This window comes from Melanerpes formicivorus, unplaced genomic scaffold (genome assembly GCF_026170545.1).
Source record: "Melanerpes formicivorus ecotype bairdi unplaced genomic scaffold, bMelFor1.0.p_v2 SCAF_10, whole genome shotgun sequence".
Lineage (NCBI taxonomy): Eukaryota > Metazoa > Chordata > Aves > Piciformes > Picidae > Melanerpes > Melanerpes formicivorus.
The window spans coordinates 19,331,561-19,355,947 of NW_027142362.1; the positions used below are offsets into that span (position 1 = coordinate 19,331,561).

Consider the following 24,387-nt stretch of genomic DNA (forward strand, 5'->3'; position numbering starts at 1 on the left):
GTATCTGTGGAAAGCACTTAGTGAGTTTTTTCCATTTTGACTCCAGGCCTATAACCATATGTTTTGTGGTTCATATTAGGAGTTCAACAGGGAATTTATTTGCTTGCAAGAAACTCTGTTAAAACTACTACTGCCAGCTGGGCTGTTAGATTGATTATTCTTTAGCAGTTTTAACTTTTGGGCATTTTCAGTTTACCCTAATTTGGGTTTCGTGTCAGCCGGATAATTTGACATGTTTTCTTTGTTTATGCTGTTTCCAGAGGAGATGTCTGTGATGGCAGCAGAGTTCTGCTGATAGAGGGATTTTAAATCTAAAATAATCTGGTAGTCGTTGGAAATACATCAGTCACACCATCAGCAGAACATGCTTTGCTTGTGATCTAATGTTTTATTATTGTAACTGTAGTAAGTATCAGACCTGCACAAAAGGCACATAATGGCAGAGTTTCACAAGACAGGAAGCATCAGTACCTGATGATATTTTATATTTATACCGATGTGGTGTATTATGGAAGTCAGTGTTAGGATGCATGCTGGCGGGGTCTGTAGTAATATGACAACTTGTGGACTTCTATCCTGCTGGGAAAGAAAGGCAGTATTCAGTGTCCCCTTAGCTGCATGTTTGTTCAATGTGTGTTTTGGTTTCTGTTTGTTGTTTTGTTTGGGTTTTAGTATTTTGTTTGTGGTGGGTTTGGGGTGGTTTTTTTTGAATGACCATCTTAGGACAATCGACACAAATGGAATCCAACATTTCCTGTGACAGTGATTTTGCTATCATTTATATTCATGTGTTGCTCAGTATATACTGAAGACTTAAATGAAAATGGTAGCTCAAGCACTTAGATTTATCTTGAATCATGGAGTTTTCAAGTACACTTCATCTTCCTGTATATGCCTGTTTAACTCAGAATTAACTTTAATGCAGTCTCTGTACTTGGACAGAGAAAATGAGTTAGCTTGCCTGAAGAGTAGCTATAACGTTCTGACTAGGGCCTGCTTTGCTGTGCTTTGCTTAATACAAATGACAATCAGTCCCTGAGCTGTCAACCGCAATTTTTGCTAAATGACTGAGCTCTGCACCAAGCATCCTACTTTCCAAATGGGGCCTGGAAGAAATAATGGTTTTCCAAGTCAGGAATCTCTTTGCCTTCATCCTCAGTTTGTGAAGTTTCTGGATAAGCAGATGAGGTTCATTGTGAAGATGATGGTTTCATGGTCAGCTTGTCTACCACTTCTGTGCAGTCCCACTTCAAGTTCTTCTAGACTTGTTTAAGTAGATGGAATGTTAACTTGTTAGACTTTAGTTGTATTTATGCAAAAACATTTTGTCTAACTTCTTTTTTATTCCTGCCTCACTTCCAATTTAAGTGAACTGTTTTAAATGGTTGTATTACATGATTGTTGGGATCAATTGATCAAGCAAAACTAAAGGCAATTTCAGTACCAGTTAAGTCCACCACTTCACATCAAATCAATGACAGCAGAGAACTATTCTATGAAACTTTTTTTATTATTTTTTTTTTCTTCTTGACTCTACCAATTTTCCTGTTCTGTGTAGCAAAGCTGTTTCTGAAGATTTGTCTCCCCCATGTAATTCTGGATGATGATACTGATCAAAATTACTAATAGGGATTTATGTCAGTCATTTCAGTAGCTGAGTGGATTTTATTTTATTCAGTAGTTTAGCTTCCTTAACAAATAATGAAGATTGTTTATAAAGCTTACAGGAAATTCAGGCAGACCATTAGATGCCTTCATGTTGCCTAATGTAGGTAAATGAGTGCAGTATTTCTGAAGTAATTGTTGGCTGCAGAAAATTATCAAAACCTTCCAGGGCAGTAGGAGGTGGTGTTTGGGACGGTGGGAGGAAAGCAGCAGAAGAATCCTGATGATTTACCATGACGTTTTATCTGGAACTTAGCAAGGCTCTTTCTGCATCTGAAGAAAAAGATTCCTTGATGTTGTATTGAATGGGCAGAGTATATTGCTGCACAAAACTCATTCTAAACTCTGCCCATGCTTGTCATTTCAAAAAAAAAAAAAAAAAAAAAAAGAGAGAGAGAGAGAGGGAGGGGGAAAAAAAGATAAAAGAAAAAAAGATGGGGGGGAGGAAAAAGAAGGGGAAATGCAGAGCAATATTTAGACCATATGAGGTGAACCTAGGGGGTGGTGATATCTTTACTTTGTCATTCAATGACTAAAATAGCAGCTCTGGTTTATTGCACACTACTTTGGAGCAGTTACCAGGAATGGGAGATGCAATTCAGAACTTGGAGTGGCAGCTTTGAATTAATTCAGTGGGAAAAAACCTCATTGAAGTGAGTGTGCTCAAAGATTATAAACCTAGAAATAAAAACATTAAATTGTCCTTCGAAACATTTTAGCATTTCAGCAGGCTAGGGTAGTGTGAATACACAGAACTGTGGAAGCCTGGATTTAACAGTTCACTTGGTTGTTCAGCCTATTGCTATTATTAGTGTATTAGTGTAATTTAGAATCTGTGAGTTAAAGGCTTGAAATATGCAAATCTGCTGCTTTGGAAAATCAGGTTTTTATCAGCTTAACTCCTCCACAGTAAAGAATGTATTTCTAATCATAATTGAGTCTTCTTATTGTGGAATTTACCAGAAATCAGAAAATATAGTTGAAGTTGCATAAGTATATATCCCACTGTAATCAAGTTGCTGCAAAGTTCTTGTGAGGTTAATCTAGATTCATCACAAGCAGTTCTCTTTGGTTTAAAAAGAATAAAGCACACACCCACCCACTCCCACAAACCCCTCCAAAATCTCTCGCAACAGCAAAACTGAATGAAATCCCAGTGAACAAAAATGTCTTCTCTATCTCAGCTACTGTTTTATTATACTCCTAGAATCTGTGAACCTCATTATTATCAGCCTCCAAAGAGCTCTCTTATAAGAGGTTCATCTCCACAACGTAAACAGTTCATTTGGGGAGGAATTTAGCAAAATACTGTTGATTCACTTCTGCTTCCTATGAAGCTCATGGTCCCTGTTTTCAGCTTTTTCCTGCAGTGTTCTTGCAAAATATGAACAAAAGCCTGAAAGGAGGCCCCTTCAGAGTTTTGTCATTGACTGCCATATTCAAGGCTTCTGCTCCTAAGGCTAGTGACTTCTGTGTTACAACTAGTTCCAGTCAAGCTTTGCTTCTGTTATCTAAAAGCTGTTTCAGCTCCGTTTGGAACAATGACATTCCTCCTGTAGTCTCTTGTAATCCATACTTCCTTTTAAAGATACCTTCAAGCAAGTTAATTTGCAAATATGCCTTTTGACTTAAAAATTCAGCAAACTGTAGTTGAATCACTAATAAGCTAACTCTCCTGTAAACAACTCTTAATTAGACTAAAATATTTTTGTCTCATACATAATTCTCCTTGAGGGTACTTCCTTCCTGGGTTTTTAGTAAAACAGATACTGTTGCTGTGCAACTTAATCTGTAACTGAGAAAGGCATGATTAATGCTTACTCCTGATTAAAGCCTACTTTTTCACATTAGCCTTTCAAAGCTTAACTTGGTTTGTCTTTATTTTGGTGTTGTGTGTTTTTTTTTTTTTGTTGTTGTTGGCTTTTTTGTGTTTGGGTTTTTTTTGGGGTGGTTTGTCTTAAGATTCATTATTGCACACTACAGATAAAAGTAGTGACTTTTTCTTTAAATTCTTGAAGGTTTTAACTGTAAACTTGCTTATCAGGCATTGTGGCTAAGCAGGGCTTTGCTTAGGGCCAGGGAGTATATAAGAGGTCTTGCATTTCAGTTGTCCATGCATGTTGATGGAGATTAAAAAACAGTTTGTGTTGTACAGTCATAAGTGCCTTTTATTATGGAAGGAAGTGGGATGAATGGAAAGTGTAACCTTTCTTTTGCTTGCTTGCTCAAACTTCAAGATTCATGACTAGCCTCCTCAGACAGCATGCAGTGACTGGGATTCAGACTGCTTTTGTATTCCCCTAAGCTGATGTTTTTGTGCCCATTGCTCATTTAGAATATCAGCTTCTAATCTATTGGTTTACTGCTTTTCTTGTGATCTCTGAGGTATTTAAAGGGGGAAATTGAGAGTATTCTTTTCTCCTTTCTGGCCACCAGAAGAGTTCATACTGCTCCCTTCCAAATTTACAGACCAGACACAGTTTCCAGTGCAGTGTTTACATCTGTGATATTTGCACATGAGAGTTAGTTGTCCCTGAAGCATCTCTCCATACTAGTCTTAGTGGAATGGCAAAGCATCTGACCAGTGATGACATCTTCAGTGTCTTGTCCATCAAGGAGCTGCTGCTGAAGGCCATGCTATAACATGCATATGTTTCAGGCATACAACCCCCATCTGATCATTCAGCTTTTTGATGAGAATTATGGTATAAATGAGTTCCAAATAAGCAGCAATGGAGCACCAAAGAGAAGCACTCTTCCTTGGTAATAAACAATGTGACATTTTATATGTCACATAGTTTAAGTGACATTGTGAGTTTGTAGTAAAATGTGTGTTGTTACCCTGCATGCCTGTGCAGTCATCAGCCTCTCTCAATGTGCTGGCCAGATGCAGCCTAGAATGCGCCCCCAAGTTCTTTTGTGCAGGGCTGCTCTCAATTTCATCATTCCCCAACCTGTATTGATATCTAAGATTGCCCCAACCTAGGTGTAGGACCTTACTCTTTGCCTTATTGTATCTCATGAGATTCTCCTCAGCCCAATTCTCCAGCCTGTCCAGGTCTCTCTGGATGGCAGCCTGTCCTTCAGACTTATCAACAAATAGGTAACTTTACCTATAGTAGCATATATGCACACAGGCTTTTAGTCTGTGACAGTCTCCTGACCTAGATTTATGCTTGCTCAAGCCTGGATGAACCAGTTAAGAAACATCTCCAGGGAGACAACCTCTACTAAATCATAGCAGAGCCTTGCTTTTAAACATAGCACTGGCAGTGGCAACTTTAACTGGGTAGGTGTAGTCTATGCTTGGCATAGCCAGTGTTAGCTGTTCCACATTTGCCTACTTTAGAAGTGCAGATATTTTTGGATTGTGTTTTACTTCAAACACTCTATGGCAAGGGTGTGAAATGGAAGGCATAGAAGTGTTCACATCCTCAGAGCTTTAAGGAAAGCTAATAATAAGCTGAAATTTTGTTTGCTTAGCAGTGTAATTCACAATATACAGGTAAGGTCATAGCCCAATCAGCTGTCAGACACCACAGACTAATTGAATGGTACAAATTAAGCCGGGTGGGTATGTGAATGATCAGGAGGGTCAGTCTTCACTAATTAGTGTCCCCTGTAAATCTGACTTCTCTCGTGCAGCTGGTAAGTAATTTTTCTGTTGTTTTTGTTGTATGCTTATAGCTTGATGATAGTTGATTCTTGTTGCCATTACGTGATGCCAACTTCTGTCCTCATCAGTACTGGGAGACACAGCCTGTTACCCTGTTTATGTGTCTCTTGAGAGTTCTTGTACAATGCTTCTCAAGATAACTCCGTTCCGCCTTGCCTTAATCTGATAAGGTAGCTGGTACATCAGTGGCACTTTCCCAGTCTAGCAGAGCTGAGCTCTCAGGTATGATTTAGTTTCGTGGGGAATATTTTGTGGAATTTCTGTAGTTGTCTTATGCTAGCTAGTCTGAGGAAGATAGTTCTCAGGGAACATGCTTTACAGAATCATAGAATGGCTTACGTTGGAAGGGACCTTGGACATGATCTACTCCAACCTCCCCATCATGGGCAAGAACACCTCTCAACTAGACTCTGCTCCTCAAGAGCTCATCCAACCTGGCCTTGAATGCCCCCAGAGAGGAATCACAGAATCAAGATGTTGTGGGACAGAGGCATGCTCTATATATTACCTGAGACTGACATTCATAAGTATAGATTTCACCCATAAACTCTTAAAGTAATGTGGAGATGGACCCCGAGTTGATTCAGCACTCCTTGATGAGTCTGGCAAATACTGCTGACAGCTCTGTCCTTGATCAGTACAGGTGTCATCTGTCTTAATGCTTTTAATGTACACAAATCCACAAACAGCAGATCATTTATAATTACTTACTGTTATAGAAGGCTTTTCAGGAAGTTGGTTGGAAAAGCCATTTATTGGAGCAGCAGAGAAGTTTGCCAACAACCAAAACACTTAAATTCCTTGTTGGTGCCATTTGGTTTCATGGTCAGAAAGACTGAGACATTTCCTGATTAAAGCTTGAGTCACTAGTATCCCTCTTTCCAATACCTAGAGAGGTACCTCCTGGATCAAAAAAAAGTCCTGAATGCAACCCAACAAGACAGCTTTCTGAAGCATGGAACAAATAGAGCAGGCTGACCTCGATTTCTGGGATGACTGTAAGAAAACTTGGTCTAAGCACATTTTGATATCTTAAAATGTCCTTGGTTCGCCAGAAGTGAAACAATTTAGTTTTCCCTTAAATTTCTTTAGAAGGAGTGAACAGGCTGCTACTTAGGGCATTGAACATTTCCATCAAATTATGAGCAGGTTATTAGCTTTTGTTCAGATTTCGTGGAAATTGGGATCTATGATAGTTCACCTTGATGCCTCAGTGTACGCACTCTGCTATGTACCTGCAGATACTGGGTTCTCTCACTGGTGATCTACCGGTTGTTCTTTAAGAGCTCAGAGCTGCTACTCTCTCTCCCAAATTTGTCAGATCTGTAATGTATTCTCTTTCAATCCTCCATCCTTGTAAGCACAAATCAGTTGTAGTCTGATTTAGAAATTACCTACTTCATTACTCACAGAAAATTAGACTTTTAAGGCAGGCAAGCCTATCCTTCTAAAATCATCTTAATTTCCAGGATCCCTTTGAGCTTTGGTCAACCGTTCCAGAGACTGATATTAGGAAGCAGAAAGAGTCCATTACCCTCACAGAAAAATATTTAAATGTGGTGTGAATCAATGTATAGAAGATAAAGGGAACACGGAAGGTACTTTCCCATGTTTTCCTCTGTGCTCTCAGCCTATTTTCCTGAACAAATTCGTAGTTCTTTTGAGAAAAGACAGCTGTCCTATTTTGGCTGTTACCCAGGAGATGGAAACTGCCTGTCCTGGTTGTTACTGAAAGCCAAGTGGCGAGGATTAGAGCCTGAGGGTAACGTGGAGGAGGCACATGAAAATGTTTCTCTGAAGTTTGAGAAGCCAGTGTTGGAGGAAGCTGATAACTGATAACTGATGGGCTCATTTCCTAGGATCTTTTTTTGGATAAAGCATCCTTGGGTGTCTCTGAAACCACACAGATAAACCTACGCAGAACAGATTTGGGGATTCTGGTAGATTCCATGTTTATTCAGAAAGGACTTCAGTTCTGAAGTGTTTTTGGAGATCACTGTGGAAAGACTAATGATGGAATAGTAGTTTGCAGTGTTACGACGGTAAGGGAAGACACTTCAGACAAACCCCAGTCCATAAAATGAAACAAAACAAAAAGCATCTGCAGCTTCTTCACAGAGGAGAAGCTGTGTACTGAGAAAATCCAGCTTTTGTTTAAGTAGCTATTCTAAGCTGTTAATTATCAGTTAATCTAAATGGTCTGATAAAAAGGCGATGAAAGAAATTTTCTCAGCCATTATTATGTCAGCAATATACCCAGCAGGTGAATTGTTTTCCTGTGCACCAATTTGATGGACCTCAGACAAAGCATTAATCTTTAAAGTACTTGTGCCAAACCTTTTGGAAAATGAATTTCCAATATACCGAGAAAAACACACGGTTTGTGTAGTTTCTAGCTCAATGATGCTAAAGAGACATTACATAGAACTGCATTTGAAAACATATCATTTTACTGAACTAATTTCCATTAAAAAAAGAAAGTTGAATGTATTAAAGCACTAAATGGAAATCTGTAACCAATGATGTCATTGCTGCCTTTTCAGATAGTTTATTAGAAACTTGCAAGTGACTTGACACCATGGTAGCTCTTTCCTTGAAGATCTGTGTCCGCCAGTGCAATGTAGTGAAGACCATGCAGTTTGAACCATCCACTGCAGTCTACGATGCCTGTAGAGTTATTCGTGAACGAGTGCCAGAGGCTCAAACAGGGCAAGGTGAGTTCCTCTATTTGTATGTAGTCAATTCATTGACTGAATTGAAATTAAGCATATGCCCATGGTTTCTTACACTCCTGTTCCTCCATTTATCTTTCAGGTTGGTGGGTTTGTCTTTATTGTTGAAATGATAAGGTTCTGGAGTGAAAGGCACAAAATTGCAAACAGGTTTTTCAGTTACAAAAGGCAGATACATTCTTATTTTCTTCTGTCCTGACAGGGGTTTTTTTATGAAGGGTATTTTTTGGTGGAACTTTGACTTCTTAATGAAATTGCTTGTTTGCCTGGAAGAGTTTGCTCACTTGGAGAACAAGTTTTGTGGTGTCATCTTTCTAAGACAGTGTTTATGGCAAAACTTTCTAGGAAAATCTGGGCAGACTTGATACTCTGTTGCCTGAGATAGATTGTATGGTCCTGCTCTCGCAGGGGGGTTGGACTCAGTGGTCTCTTTGGACCCCTTCCAACCCCTGACATCCTGTGATCCTGTATATTATTTTGTGTCTTAGCAAAGGAAGGGACCACATATATTACAAAATAATGGATGATCATTTACTGTGTAAAAGGAAATGTTTAAAACTGTTTGGTAACAAAAAGCATCATCATGATGTGTGTACCATATTCACAGTGCTGCTATGTGCTAATCAAATTTAATTATCAGCACCTATTTAGCAGATTAGTTGAATGCAGACTGTTAAATAAGTCTTCACTTGGACAAAAGCTCTGGTATAAATGTAGTTGAAGTTGTCAAAAATTCAGGTTTTATGCACAGCTCTCAACTTTTAGAGCTGTTTGGAAGATCTTGTGTGAGCTGTTAGAAAACCTTACCTGTAATGGACACAGTTACTTGTACTTAGAAACTCCTTTGCTGGAGCCCTTAGGAAATCTAGTTACAGAGCTTCAATTTTAAAATATGAACCTTGCATATTTACTATACAAATCTCTCAAGGCAGTGCTTTTGAATCACTCTTGTGTTCAGAGAAGTTAAGTAATAAATGTCCCTAAATATCATGAACTTTATAGAAATGCTTAGGAACTCTCCTCAAATTATACAGTAGGACTTCTCCATCAAACTACTTTATGAAGTTGTGTGATAAACAGAAATAAGGTTACTGAAACATCCTTTCTCCTTTGTGGCTGCTAAAATGTATGTGGTTGCATGTTAGCTCAGAGGACTCAGAGTGGTGCAGTACAGACTGATCAGACTAGTTCCTGCACAGCAACCAATGTAATTGTCCTGTACCCTGAGTTCTTCAACAAGCTTACAAGCTAGCATAAAGGTGGCTGTGATATTAACATACAAGCTGCACGCCATGTCTATTTCCTTACTAGGGTGCATTCCCCATAAGTATCAAAGCAGTTTGTGCTCCCTTGGTAATTCTGTGCTCTGTGCAGTGTGCTTTGTGTGCTTCTAAAGGTCGCAACCTTTTTATAGGCACAAATTCTAAGATTTTATGTAACTGATTCTGTACCGAATTTGTCATCACTGTATGGGTGGATTTTAAGGTGAGCAGGAGCAGTGTTTCTTCTTACACAGTTGTTTTTGGAAGGATTTTTCCTTTGAAATGCTGCCTTATGTTAATTAATTATACAAGTGTAAGTTAAGTGTGTAATGTATGTAGTGCTGAGTTTTAAGTGTTGCTATGCAAGGCATTTAGAGATGAAACACTGTTCAAAAAAGTACCTAGTTTTAGTATTTTTCATCAGAGGGTCTGAACCCATGGCTTAGGGTAAACAAGGTATGGTCCTTGCACTTAGCTGATGTAACAGGTTGTGTGCAGGCCAGCTTGTGTGAAAAAAATCCTTTTAGCTTAAACTGTAGAACTGCAATCAGAGCAGGCTAAGGTGATTGACATGAACTCGGTGACAGTGAATTGTACTCTGTATCAGTTCTTCACGCATATGGATGGGCCTTTACAGTTGCAATCCTTCATTTTGTACACCTGGTGTTTAATCTTTAAAACATAAGTCTGGGTTTGTTTTTCTGTGACAATGAAAGTTCTATCATTTACCTGTTACTCTGAAAGAACCAATTGACATGTGTAGCCTGCAACAGATAGAAGTTTTCCCTGAGATTTTTATGATGGATATGATTCTGGAAGCCTTGTATTTCTTTAAATGCCTAAACCTGAAGCATCTACCAAAAAGATTCCAAAGTTTAGCATAACCTTAATACGTGCAGGATTGAAAACAAACTGTGCAGTTTTTAAATAGAACTACTGTGATTAAGCCAAAACTGGTTTTAATTTTGGTTAGTCTGTTCTGAAGCAGAACCTACATGTATTTGAAAACGGTCATCTTTGAGAAGTGATTGCAAATATCATGCAAATTACACAGTAGATGTGACATGTTTCTTGCCTAGAGAAACTTTTTTTCAAGTCTTCTATAAAGCCTGATCTACCCTGTTCTCTGCTGCTAAGCTGAAAAAAACTTTATATCCAAGTTCATTAAGAATGGGAGATAAGTGTAGTGGAGGCTGAATAACCTTGATTAAAACCATTCTGGCTTTATTAGGTTTGCTATTTGTCAGCACGTCTGTCTTTTCTGTTCCACAGCCTCTGACTATGGATTGTTCTTATCAGATGATGATCCACGGAAAGGTATATGGCTGGAGGCTGGAAGAACACTGGATTATTACATGCTGAGAAATGGGGTATGGTGCATGTCTGTTGCTTCTTTCATCTACATAGTTTTAGAAAACTTGCTTCCCAAGTTGCAGGAAAAAAGCTTAGCATTTGGAGGGGAAGGAGGGTCTCGAGTCTGTTCCTGAAAGTGACTCACTTCTCTTCCTTGCTGTGCCTCAGTAGTTATTTTTTTTCTGCACCTGGTTGTCACTGTGAACTATAGTGTCTTCACAGAATGATGAACAAAAAGATGAAAAGCCTTGTAATAGGGTTTATGTTCGAGGTGATTTTGTATTATAGTTTGGGTTTCCTATGTACTGGAGATAAGGTTATGCTTGCTGTTGACCAAAAGGCATGGGGAATGGGGAGGAAGTCCTCTATTAGGAATCATAAGTTAATGGGTTGGCTTGTGGTGGCTTCCAAAAGCGTTTAGAAAAAGTATTGTTTACTTCCTAGGATATATTGGAGTATAAAAAGAAACAAAGGCCTCAGAAAATACGTATGTTGGATGGATCAGTGAAAACAGTCATGGTGGATGATTCTAAAACAGTTGGTGAATTGCTGGTTACTATTTGCAGCAGGATAGGTAAGATTTTTGGGACCCATGTGCTTAAGAATTTGTTTTTCTGCTATATTTGCATCTTGAGTTTTAGAATGTTACGTGTATTACTGGCTAGAAATTGGCACATGTTAAAAAGATATTTAAATCTGTTATCAGTTTACGTTTGCCAAACACTTCTTTAAATTCTTTTGTCCAGGTTTTATGAAAGTCAGAGAGTTAGCTATATCCTTAAACCTCAGTATTTAGCAGTTGAAGACACAAAGTTTTCTGAGATTACAGTTACAAATTTTTTTATAATCTGTTACATACAGTTTCCTGCATGTGGTAGAGAATTAGAATTATATTTATACTTAACTATAATGGGATGAAAGATAAATACTCGTAACCTTGAAATATACCAAAGCTTGGGTCTCTGTGTTGTAATTAAGAGTTGATCACCATACTGTATCATTTGTGAAACGACATCTGGAACTCATCCAGAGCAGCTGGTCAGGAATGTGTCATATTGGTTATAGTCTGTCTTTGTATTTATATTTATATAAATAGAGACATTTTGAAAAACTAATTCATAGTTAACTATAAACATGCATCCAACATAGATTAGTTTAAATAGTCTTAAACTTCTGTTAAATTCTTATTTAGAACTAAAGTGTCCTTAATTTGATTAATTCACTTGCAAAGTGAATTAAGATGAGTTTAAATTAATCCATTTCAGTTTTGTTTGAGCATTTCTATGTTGGATTCTTATATGCTGTATCTAATTTACTTCATAAAGTAATTTGACTGATTTTTGTGAGTATTGTCATGTAGGTGAGCATTTGATTTGCTTTCCTGGAGCACATATACTTGCATTACCGAACTATGGGAAGAAACAAGAACAAAGAAATAAAAGTAACCGAGCACATATACTAAGTCTTGTGAACTGCTTTTTGATTCAATTTCATGTAAAATACTTAGGAAGAATTGAGTTTTAAAACTAAAAAAATATTTAATACATTTCACATGGTTTCTGTTCCTCAGCCTGCTCTCTCACATTTCTTCTGCACATTGTGGGCAAGCTGAAATGACTCAGTTCTCAGGAAGTGATTGTTGGCATCCATGTAATGAAATTTACTATGGTATGTCTCCATTCTGGAATCTTAGATTCCATTATGTTTTAAACTGGCAGTGTCTCATGGCAGATTAACAAAAAGCCCCTTAATATCTTTCTGCAAGTGGCAAATGCAGCATATGGCAAAGGAATGATGCTTCTGAAGGATAATGCCAGATATTGGAGAGGTGTTTTGAATGCAGAAGTTGCAGATTATTTTTGGGATCTCCTTCTCCAAGACTGTTTTAACATTTAACTAGAAATGCCTTTACAATACTTGAAATGAACCACCCAACCTGGCATCTAGTACCTATCCAGTGTTTGTAACAAAAAAAAATATTTATAATTTCAGGAATAACAAATTATGAGGAATATTCCTTAATCCAGGAGAGCATAGAAGAGAAGAAAGAGGAGACTACAGGAACACTTAAGAAAGATAGGACATTGTTACGTGACGAAAGAAAAATGGAAAAACTGAAGGCAAAGCTTCATACAGATGATGACTGTGAGTGTATTGCAGGATATTTCTTCAGTTAATATCTTCCCTCAGCATGGTTCAAGAAAACTATACCAGGGTGCACTTGTAGATCCTCCAGTGTGTCTCAGTTGATCCCTACCCGTATTTTGCATCCTTTTATATAAAATGTGGTCTGCTACTGAATATTTTTTAATTATGAAAATGGACAAGCTGTTGCCTGTAGCAATGAGATAGCAGGTCTTTTCAAGTGGGCTTTTTGTTAGTGTTTTGATAGGGTGGTTGTAACTGAAATGTGAAAGGTCATTTCTATAATGACCATTTTCTCCCCTTCATTGAAGCTGGATAGTTAAGTATCGATGCCTACTGAAAGCAGTTTTGGTTTTGAAAGTATAAATTTCAAGTGTAAACGGAAAGTGCCAATGTCTGAAGTCACGAAAACCATTTTTTCTGGTTTAAATTAAAGCACTGACATTAACTGTGACTGTCAGGAAAACATTTTAAAATTGTTTTCAGGGATAAGGAAAGTAAGCAGAACAATTGGTTTTAGGGAGAACTGTGGTAAACTTCTAACTAATTCTTGCAATTAAGGTTTAAAGATGTAAATTTAGTATGGAAATGTTGCTATAGTCACTTCCTCGACAATATTGAGTGTGATGCTATAGTAAATTCTTGCTTCTCAGCCATTCTCATTTGTAGCAAACTTCAACACTGGCTAGAAACAGAAATGAAAGCAGCATTTTTTTTCGGTTTTTTTTTCCGGTTTCCCCCTCCAGTGGAAATGCCAATTATCACATAATTTACACAACTTTTAACACTGACAATGCTGTGTGTTTAACAGTGCTCATGTCTGTGGTTCTTTCACAGTGAATTGGCTAGATCATAGCCGAACGTTTAGAGAGCAAGGCGTTGATGAGAATGAAACTCTATTGTTGAGACGGAAGTTCTTTTATTCAGACCAGAATGTAGATTCAAGAGATCCTGTTCAGCTTAACTTGCTTTATGTTCAGGTACAGTATGTGGACCAGGAATGGAAGTTCTACCTTATCTGAGGAAAGCTGTGTTGGTTAAGAAGAGGCTTTTTTGTTACTGAAACATCTTCTAGAAGTCCTTTTCTGTATTTCAAAAATGTGTCATATTTTTGTCTGTTCCTGCAAGAACATGTGATTAGTGCAGAGGCTTCACTGATTCTTTTTAATCAAATACTTTCAACCCAATAATGGATGCTCAACCAAAAATTAGTGACCATTAATCCTTGTCCTGATTTCCTTAAAATTCATGACTGTCTGAAGTTTTTTAGGTTCTTCTTTTTAGTTCTTCACCCTATCCTCTTCTCTAGGTGATATGTTCTCTGTAATATGGAATCTCAGGTCAGTCTTCCACCCAATTTTTCACTTCTCATCTTTCTCTTCCACCAATCAGTGAGAGAGCTGCTTCTGCACTCTTTCCAGTCTTCAGCCCAGACAGCACAGAGGGCAGGCTTCCTGTTCTAAATGGACCTTGTCATGTAACATGGTGGGAGTCCGCCTAGGCAGGTTGTCAGACTGTTAGAGGTATTATGCATACCTTAGCAAGGCTTATAATTTTATTCAGAAGCTAATGTGTAACTGAATGCTCCAGTGTAGCTGTCACTAATGCAGTCTGAAAAATCAGCCTTTTAAACTCTGTTACAGTTGTGGTTTTTTAAAAAATAAAAAAAACAACATTGAAATGGAATGTTCAGTTGTTGTCCTTGCAGATGGTTCAAATGGAATTGCTCTAAATTATGGTTTAAAATTCTGAGGCAAAAGATAAAGGTGGCATCACTTATAAGACTGTATTACATTTATCAGGTATTTAGAGGACCATGTCCCGTGGAGCTGTTCTCTTGCCTCTTAGATATTTCTTCAAGGCTACTGTTAAGACAGTCTGTGTTGATACTGCCTTGTCATTGTTTTCTCCATGGATAGATAAGCTTTCTATTGCCATAGCAATAAAATTCGTCATCTTCTATGACCACTAAATTTAAGCAAGAGGAAAGAAAATGCTGTTTGCTTTCTTCTGTTGCCATTTTTGTTGTGGTAATCTGTTTCTTACTTACTTAGGCAGATCATTTTTCATGCTGTTACAAAGTATTGTGATAAAAGCTTTTGCATGCAAGTGTGCTCACACATATGTATTTCTGTATGTGTACATACAGATAAGCATATGTATGTACAGCAGGAAATGGGTGTCAGGTCAACTTTTTAATGCAAGTTATTACACTCAAGGTATCAATAAGTCTCCATAGATAGTCACCTGAAAAATAATCTAGCTCTTTGTTTGTCATAGATATATCCAGAATGGAATAAAGCATTCAGACTGAAAAGCGTGGTGCTGGATTCTTTGGCCAAGCTTTCAAGGAATTTTGGAGATGTAATAGTTATTTTGGATGTCTCTGACGTGTCTTTGCTTACCTCCTATAGGCTCGTGATGACATTCTGAATGGTTCCCATCCTGTCTCCTTTGAGAAGGCCTGTGAATTTGGAGGTTTTCAAGCACAGATCCAGTTTGGACCTCATGTAGAACACAAACACAAACCTGGATTTTTAGAGTAAACACTTCTTACTTCTGAACTTGGGTTGTCACAGACGAAATGTGTTTTCAGCAAATAGAGGCAATCAGATTCACAATGTTTTCTATAGCATTCTCCCTCTGTAGGGAGTTGGATTTCACAAATTAGCAACCCCAGCTGTTGAGGAGACCTTTGACAGTGGCTTATCAGGCAGCACTGGGCACCATCTCCCCCCAGGCTGCTAGTTAAGTATGCAGCTGGGTTTCCCAATCACCTGATAGTGTGGGAGAACTGGATTTTGCTCTTCGTTAGAAGTCTACTTCTGCCTGCATTTAGTAATGCCACATGTGAAAAAAGTGTGCACCAATGCACGTCAGAGATGTTTGATTTGCTAGGAGGGTACATAAATAGCAAGATGCTTTGTCATTTGAATAAAGTTAATATTGCTATGTGTAGAGCTTAAATTTTCCAAACTTTTTAGTGGCATTAGTCATTTCAAATTCACCCTCTCATGGCATTGCATGAATGGAGGTCTAGAATTGTGCTCATTGTTTCAGTTGTGGGCAGGAGTCCTGATTACAGGTAGATCATCCTTTGACCTTTATTGTGATACTTGCATTACTGTCAGCTGGGTAAGTTGATTGAAATTTAGATGTCTCATTTTTCTGCCCATTTTGATTTTTGGATTGGTTTTCCTTCAGTGAATTACTCAAGCAACAGAATTTGAGGAAAGGAATGTAGGAAGGTAAAAGAAAGCTATTTACTGGACAACCCATCAAGCCTTACCTACATTTGAGACTCATAAATACCTTAATGGCATGCACAAATAATGGGTGCATATTTGGTTTCAGTCCTACTCCACTGGTGAATGCTCAGTGCTGACTCTTATAGACCCTTTGTGAGCCTGAGTCTGGGGTTTACTGTATCTTAAGGAATCACTTTATAATGGTGGCATGCTTTGGAATATGCAATACTGCAGTATTGATTGTTTGAAACACTTTATCTTTGAAAGATTTTCCTGAAGTAGCAGTTCAGTTTTGTAAACACACCACATGAACAGGTGTCCCCAAGTTCCAATTAATAATCAGCTTTTCTTTGTCCTGTTTGTCTGCTACTGACTGGCCCATGAACCTTTCCTCATGGGGACTCAGTGTAATAGCTTCTGTGAACTCTTGGTTCTTACTTCCTAGAACTGTGACCAGTTATGCAGCACTTCCTCTGGGATTTGTCCATTGTTTACGTATTCTTCCCTTTTCCATCCATTCACTCAAGAGTACTCCTGCAGCAAACTATTAGGATACTGCCTTATGACAGGCTAATTTGTAGTGGTAACAATTTTAAGAGTTAGGTGTTCCAACAGTGGGGGTGAGTTAATTTTTTTAAGCAACAAATCCTCACAAACTTAACCAGCAGTTTTTGCAAATTGCTGTGCAGAATTCAGGTGCTTATTTTCCCTTGAGTTTTTTAGATGTTATAATTGCTTTGGTTTGTATAAAGATATATATATATATATATATATATATTTAGGTTTTTTTAAATGTTAAGCTTCCATATAATAACTGTGTTTTATGGTGAACTGAAGCTGCAGGCTGGATGATATTTTTGCTTTGTATGCAGCACTGGAGAGTTTGAAGTTGATCACAGAATGAATTTGTCAAAGTGCATAATCTTTTTGTTTGATTGTTTGTTTTAAACCTAAAAGAAATGAAAGGTATGAATAACTGAGCTGTACATTAGAAAGAGAATGTTACTCCACTGGAAGTCATCTGGAACCAGAATCCCAAAATTTAGGACCTTGTTTTTTTTCTGCAGGAAATTTTCTTTTAAATGGGCTTTTTATTCAGATCAAGCCTTGCAGGACACTGTGTTAACAGTTGCTTGCTCCCCTGGTGTGTAATCAGTTTCATAAAATTAAGTTTCTGATTTCTTTTTTTCGCCGCTCTGTAAAAGAGCCTGCTCTGTAACCCTAACTGCTTAGTCATTGCCTTCGAATTTCAAGTGTGCATGTTTATAGTTAAGTGTTTGCATTTGGCTGTACACAGCCTTCATGACAGCCTTTTGGTGAAACTTCATTCTTTTGTTTTGTGAGCCTAAACAAGCCAAGTGTTCCTGACTCATTGTAAACACTATGCATAAATAGTGTAGGTCGATGCTGATTTTTTTTTTTTCCCTGAAAATGCTCCAGATGAGTCTTACTTTCTTGAAAAAGGTTGAGCTTTTTAAAGTTTCATCTGACTATTTCCTGCTTTTTGGTGGATGAACATTGATCCTTCTCAAGTATGAAAGTAGTTATGTTTTATGTAAACTGTATGGTGTAGCTCAATATGTGAAATACATTTGAGAGATGTCCCTTCACTCACAACTGAAATCTTAACATGCTACAGATTCCCTACAGAAGGATCTGGCCTAATGGAAGGTGTCCTTGCCCATGACAAAGGGGTTGGAACTAGATGATCATTAAGGTCTCTTCCAATCCAAACCATACTATTAATCTGTCAGCCCATACAGAAAATGGTTTGTAGCAAAATAGTGTTAGTGTTTCACAGCGTTATTTCAGTGTGGTTTGCCATGTCCACGACATGTTTATACAGAGGGATCTTTTGTACTTTTCATTTTTTTGTCATCGATGAATTATTCTTGGCACAAGTTAAAATTATTGCCTGCATCTTGTTAACACATTGGTATCAGTTGTTGGAATGTCCTTGAAGCTCATGCCAAAGTAAATTGTGAAAGCTCTTGAACTATCCAATTGCAAATAGTTGTTCTTCATGCCCTCCCTCGTACAGCATTGCACCTACAGAGGTACACTACGCTGTGTTTAAATTTGCTGAGAGAATATCTAATAAGGAATTCATACTATTCATATGCAGATAGGAAGGGAGCAGCTAAAACTGCCCACCTCTGCTTTTTATTCCCTGCTTGGTGAGCAGCCTGTTTTACTGTCTTGAGCTATCTTTTTCAAGAACAGGGCATATACCTTTGCACTAATGCAAAACCACCAATTTGTTGGCACTTGTGTATAATTGTTTTAAGAACTGTAGACTAAGTGAGGTTAACAAAACACTGTTTGCTATTAGATATTTCTTTTAAGCTGAGATCATTATCCATGTAATAATGTATAATTAAAGATTAGAGAAGACTAATTGGTAGTATTCTAGGAGGTTTTGCTAAATCCATCAAACAACGTGCTAAGTAAAGTGAAACTATTGTTTGCATTATGAAAAAATACCTTGATTATAGAGAGCACTGAAATAATTTGTTTATTTACTACTAGCATTTCATCCTTTCAGTTCAAGTGATTGAAAAATAATGAAAGGTGATACAGATGAGGTCCTTAAAGATTCTTTCTGACTAAACTCTATCACTGAGGCTGAACTTCCTTAGTTAACATTGTATTCTGAGACCCTTAGTATCTGAGCCTTGCAGGGATTAGGACCAGTTATTTATGACTTTGTTTTCAAGATAGTGGCTGTTACTAGGTGTCCACTTAAATGGCTTTGCAGTTTTTCAGTGAAATATTTGTGTTCTAACATTTCTTGGGAGACACAGAGGAAGGACTTGGTCCCACATGTCAGTAAATCAGTGTTACTGGAAAATAACAGTAGTGTCTGAGTTCAGACATGGAGCTGGCACAAGCTTTGGGGTTCCCTTCTACCCCAGATTACAAGGAGTGCATTAGGATTTAGATGTTAACCCCTCTGAGCTGTGGAGAGACATCATATAGTTTAAGAATGGAAAGTTTGACAGCTATTACTTATTTTGATGACTTTTCAAAACATGAAGAGATATTACATGGGGATGTAACTAGAGTGTTTTTCTTAATTATGGAAGGTATCCTCGTCCTTTTTAGCCACAGTTTTATTTCATTGTGTCGTTATTTTCTGCCTGTTCCAGGAAGCTTGGGGGACCTAATGGAAAGCATCCCTCTGTATGAAGGCCCCATTAACTATGGACTTTTTTTTTTACTCTAGCCTTAAGGAATTCCTGCCTAAAGAATATACCAAACAAAGAGGGGCTGAAAAGAGAATATTTCAGGTAATTCTGAGGCTGCAAAACTTACTATAATTTCACTTCCTTTATAAGAAAAATACAAGCTTTCACAGGTGCATACTCTCTGTATACTTGAATTATATAACTAATAGAAAATCAAGTGTCAGGAATCTGATAGCATTTCTTTTCTTTCTTCAGCAGATTTTTTTTTTGTCCTGATCCTTTTTCTTCATTGATGATTATTCAGTGTACTTTGTTGAAGGGGAGAGAGTGAATATTCAGTATTCTTAGGACCTTTTTCTCAGTTACATTGAAATGTAAGGATGTGCTAAAATAGAAGTATGTTTAGGAAAACCAGTTTTAATTTCATGCCTTCTTTCTTTAAGCTTGAGCTTCAAGAAACAGAGTTCAGCTAGCTAGTGCTTGACTTCAGTAATATGTGCGGGAAACACACAATTGTAAGACTTGAAGCAATTGAATATAACATGTATTCACAATGTTGGAAGTGATCTCAGAGTTTAAGTGCTGCAGATCCATTCAATGTCCATGCTACTAAATACAAGTTTGGCAATACAAGTTGAAAAATTCTCAGATCTACAGCTAAAATCAAGTCATCAGGTTTCTGGAATGACATACCAGTGATCTGTGAGCTCCGCTTGAGAGACGAGTTGAAGTGCAGGAACAGGTTGCATACTTTGCTGTCTCAGTAGGTCTGTTCTATATGGATCTTGTGGTGCTTCCTTGTAGATAAGTATGTCTGATACTTTTCTGTATACCTGCAGCTGGTGGCAGTGGTATTACAGTTTAAGCAAAAAAAAAAAATTTGTTCAGTTCTGAGTGCTATTAACAGACATGATTTTTGCCCATGTTAAAAATGATCTATGAGAAGTTTGAGTCGTGACTTATTATAGTAAATACAGTACATGAACAAGAAGTTGGTCAGTGAGGGCATTGATGCTGAGCAATGCAACAGCAGGATAGGATAAGCAAGCTGTTGGAGTGTTTTTTGGGTTTTGTTTGTTGGCTTTTTATTGTTGTAGTGGGGAAGGCGATTGTTGGGAGGTTTGTTTGTTTATTTTAAAAATCAGCTGTTTTCCTGAGTTACAAAATTACTTAGTTTGGCAGGTGCTTTTTGCCCAATATTCCATCTGCAATGGCTACATTTGGGCTCCTTGCTCTTTTGGGATCCTGGTTGTGTTGTCTGTGCTAAATTTGACAGATATGATAAGTCTATGCCCTTGGAATGCATAAGGGGTTTGGAGTTGCAGTTGCTCCTAGCTGTGCTCTGGCTCTGCCTTGGAACATTGTCAGGATGGTAACTTAAATTGGAGTAGGGGTGATCCCTATGTTCTTGTTGCTCCCCCTGCTGCTATCAGTCAGCATGAAAGAGGTGGCCACCAACAGTTCAGAATAATGTAATGGTAGGATGGACTGTGAAAGGCAATCCCACAAACATTATTTAAGTATCATGACACTACAACAGGAATTTTAGCAGAATGGTTTGGGGTAGGAGAGCAGATGCTGAGTTGAAGTTTGAATATGTAATAACAGTAGTTGACATTCTTTAGAGGCAATGAAGTTTATTAATAAGTAAATCGATAAATAGTTATAATACACACCTACATGAGTATGTCAGGATGAACTGTTGAGAAAAAAATCGTTGCTTCTTCCTCACTAGTAGAATTCTTTTCATGAAATGAAAAAAATGTGGATAACAGGGCAACTGGCAAAAAAAAAATCAAACATGGGAAACATCTACAAGAGATGAGAAATGGTTGCTTACAAGGCATGAGGCTCTTGTGAATCAGCAGTTTTGGACACAAAGCAGGAATAAATAGTCTGTTCCTGGAAGCAAAATATGGGTGTTGGGATGTTTGATTGTCTTTAAAAAGCCAAGTAAATTGATCTTAATTGTGTGCAAGCAAATGGCATCAAATTGCATCAATACCTACAATTTTAAGCTGTTTCAGAAGTGGCTTAAGTGTGCTTGATCTAAGGCAGTGATAGAATGGATGATGGTCAAATAGGAATGTTCCATTTGCACGAGTTGGTTGTTTTGCAGTGTGAGGAATTATGAGATAGACTCTTACTAACATTCCTGGCTAGTATTTTTTCAAATACTGTAATTGTAATGGTAGAAACTAAACATCCTTCAACAGGTAAATCTATACCCTTTTGTTTGTTTCCAGAAAGCATTGTTTGTGCCCAAGTGATACTGAACTCTCATTACAGGAGCACAAAAACTGTGGTGAGATGACTGAAATAGAAGCAAAAGTGAAGTATGTGAAGCTAGCTCGATCCCTGCGGACCTACGGAGTGTCGTTTTTTCTGGTTAAGGTCAAGTAGTTTTTGGTTTGTGTGGCTGTACCTCAAATTCTACACTAAGCAAAAGAAAGAGGTTTTTCAACTTCTGCCTGAAAGCAGTGTTTGGAAAAAAGTGTGAATTACTACATGGGACAGAACTATAATTTCAGTTTAGATTCTTGTCATATTGCTCCCAGAAAGATATTAAATCATAACAGACTCAATTTTCTATGAACTGACATTTTTTCTTCTTTCTTTTGATTGCCAACAACTACTTTCTTCAGAAAAACATTCACAAATAGCTCACAATTTGTTCCTGTTTAGAAGTTTAATGATAATAGGAATTGCATGCTGAAAAATGGCATCTGAAGAATAATTTCATCAGCTGCACGGGTCTGAAGGGTGAAATAGTTTGGTAAAAACATACTGTTGTGAAAATGGGACTGAAGCATTAGTGCCTGAGTATTGAGTACTACTCATATAGAATGAAGAGGAGGCTGAACTTAGGCAAACATCTTCATTCTTAGGTTCCCACAGTTACAGTACAGGATCTTTGTAAGTACCTGATTACTGATATTTTGCCTTTTCATAAACTGCTTAGTCATCCACAAATTCTAGTGAAGCAGGTAGAAGGTGAAAATACAATGAAAAAGTGCAGAGGTACACTTTGAAAGAATGAACTTGGCATCTTGCCTGCATGTAACGGAAAATGCCTTGTTAGTAGGCACCATTACTGGCAAAAGGAGTCCCAGCTCTCTGACAGAGCTGTTGAGCTAATCTGTGAACGGAAACAATACCAAAGCTATGGTGTGTGATTTTCAGTCACTAAAATATTAAAAACAGCAAGCATACACATTTAGAACAGTCCAGTGGGGATTTGTTAATGGAGTAGCTCCCCTGTGTGACAGGTTAACTTTTCTTTTTCTTTTCCCATTAATACCTTTTTAAAAGTCTGTCAACTTACCTATTGTTTTAAATTGTCCTTTAAATTACATGCCAGTTGCTTCCCTTTGTCAATATAGTCCATCATGCATTGCCTTCTATGGGAAACTCCATTTGAATGAAAAACAATCTTTCACACCTTGTTGCAGGAAAAAATGAAAGGCAAAAACAAGCTGGTTCCTCGTTTGCTGGGTGTCACCAAAGACTCAGTGATGCGTGTGGATGAGAAGACTAAGGAAGTGTTGCAGGAATGGCCACTAACAACTGTGAAACGCTGGGCTGCCTCACCTAAAAGCTTCACTCTGGTAATCTTTTTGTGTATATCCAGAGAAAGAGGGGTCTATGTGGCAAGGAGAATGGAAGATGGAGTAGTACTCAGAACAGTTTCTGTACTGTAACTTGTTCTGCCCGAGTCAATGGATTGGAAAAGTAATGAACTGGTCCTTAGTGCTGTCTAGGATCATTCTCTGCTTTGATGTTTCTAGACAGACCAGTTCTTCAAAGGTACTTTTTAAACCTGTTCCAAAAAAACACTCCTTGTGCCTAGCCACTAAAAGAGTTAAGAGAGCATCATTATTCACATCTGCTTAAATCCTTACGCTGCTTGCCTTTCATGATGCACTTTGACCTGAAAGATATGAACATAAAAAAGATGGAGAGTTCATTAATGAATTTGATAATTATGGACTTAAAGGACTATCCTGAATGTGATATTTTGTTAATTACTTGGTTCACAAGAGACCACTGCAACAAAAAGTTTTGGATATGAGAAGGTTGTTTAAACTGGTAGAGCAAGAGGCAGTGGCTAGAAAATTACATTCACTTAGTATCATAGTATCATTCAGGGTTGGAAGGGACCACAAGGATCATCTAGTTCCAACCCCCCTGCCATGGGCAGGGACACCCCACACTAGATCAGGCTGGCCAGAGCCTCAGCCAGCCTGGTCTTAAACACCTCCAGGGACGGGGCCTCGACCACCTCCCTGGACAACCCATTCCAGGATCTCACCACTCTCATGGTGAAGAACCTCCTCCTCACATCTAGCCTGAATCTCCCCACCTCCAGCTTCATTCCATTCCCCCTAGTCCTATCACTACTTGAGATCCTGAGAAGTCCTTCCCCAGCCTTCCTGTAGGCCCCCTTCAGATACTGGAAGGCCCACTTTAATCATGTTCATCTCATTTCTAAATGCACAGTGATTATGCTTTAGAATAAAAAGTCCAAAGATCTATCAATCCTTCAGAGACTGAGTCTGAGGAAGGCAGACTAAGTACCTCTCTTGGTGCTCTGGCATTTCTATTGATGAAACCTCCACAATTAAGCTGCAATAAAAAGTACCCTTCACCTTTCCACTCTCACTCCACATATATACTGGTTCAGAATCTTGGAGCAGTTTCATTTACTGATGTAATAAAATATCTGTACAATCATTTGTAAAATATGAATTCTCTCACTTATCTTTGATATTCATTTATTTGCTTACTATTTTCAAAGAGGTTTTGTTTTTGTTTCCCCCCGTCTCCTATTTTTCTTCCACCAGGATTTTGGTGAATATCAGGAAAGCTATTACTCAGTGCAGACCACTGAAGGAGAACAGATCTCTCAGTTAATTGCAGGTTACATTGATATCATCCTAAAGAAGGTATAGTATTAAGATGACTTACTAAAAAAATCACTTTGCAGCAGTACAAAAGCTCAAATGTGTGCATGCTACAGTTCCCTTTTTCCCATTAAGTCAGTATTATATTTTATGTTTTGATGGTATTTATTTTTACCTTTAACTAATTTGAGCTATTTCCATTTAACTTCAGTGA

General features: G+C 37.9%; 1 protein-coding gene across 3 annotated transcripts in view; it reads left to right on the plus strand.

The window, feature by feature from the left end:
• TLN2 (talin 2) overlaps positions 1 to 24,387 on the plus strand; it is a 149,603-nt gene that overhangs the window by 50,782 nt on the left and 74,434 nt on the right. For all 3 annotated transcript variants that reach the window (XM_068144034.1, XM_068144033.1, XM_068144032.1), the window contains 10 exons: positions 7,885 to 8,055; positions 10,608 to 10,705; positions 11,133 to 11,262; positions 12,681 to 12,833; positions 13,671 to 13,813; positions 15,248 to 15,375; positions 19,308 to 19,371; positions 21,559 to 21,663; positions 22,722 to 22,877; positions 24,114 to 24,215. In XM_068144034.1, coding sequence (XP_068000135.1) covers positions 7,920 to 8,055; positions 10,608 to 10,705; positions 11,133 to 11,262; positions 12,681 to 12,833; positions 13,671 to 13,813; positions 15,248 to 15,375; positions 19,308 to 19,371; positions 21,559 to 21,663; positions 22,722 to 22,877; positions 24,114 to 24,215 — 1,215 coding nt within the window. In that variant the 5' untranslated portion in view covers positions 7,885 to 7,919. The remainder of the gene's footprint in view (positions 1 to 7,884; positions 8,056 to 10,607; positions 10,706 to 11,132; positions 11,263 to 12,680; positions 12,834 to 13,670; positions 13,814 to 15,247; positions 15,376 to 19,307; positions 19,372 to 21,558; positions 21,664 to 22,721; positions 22,878 to 24,113; positions 24,216 to 24,387) is intronic.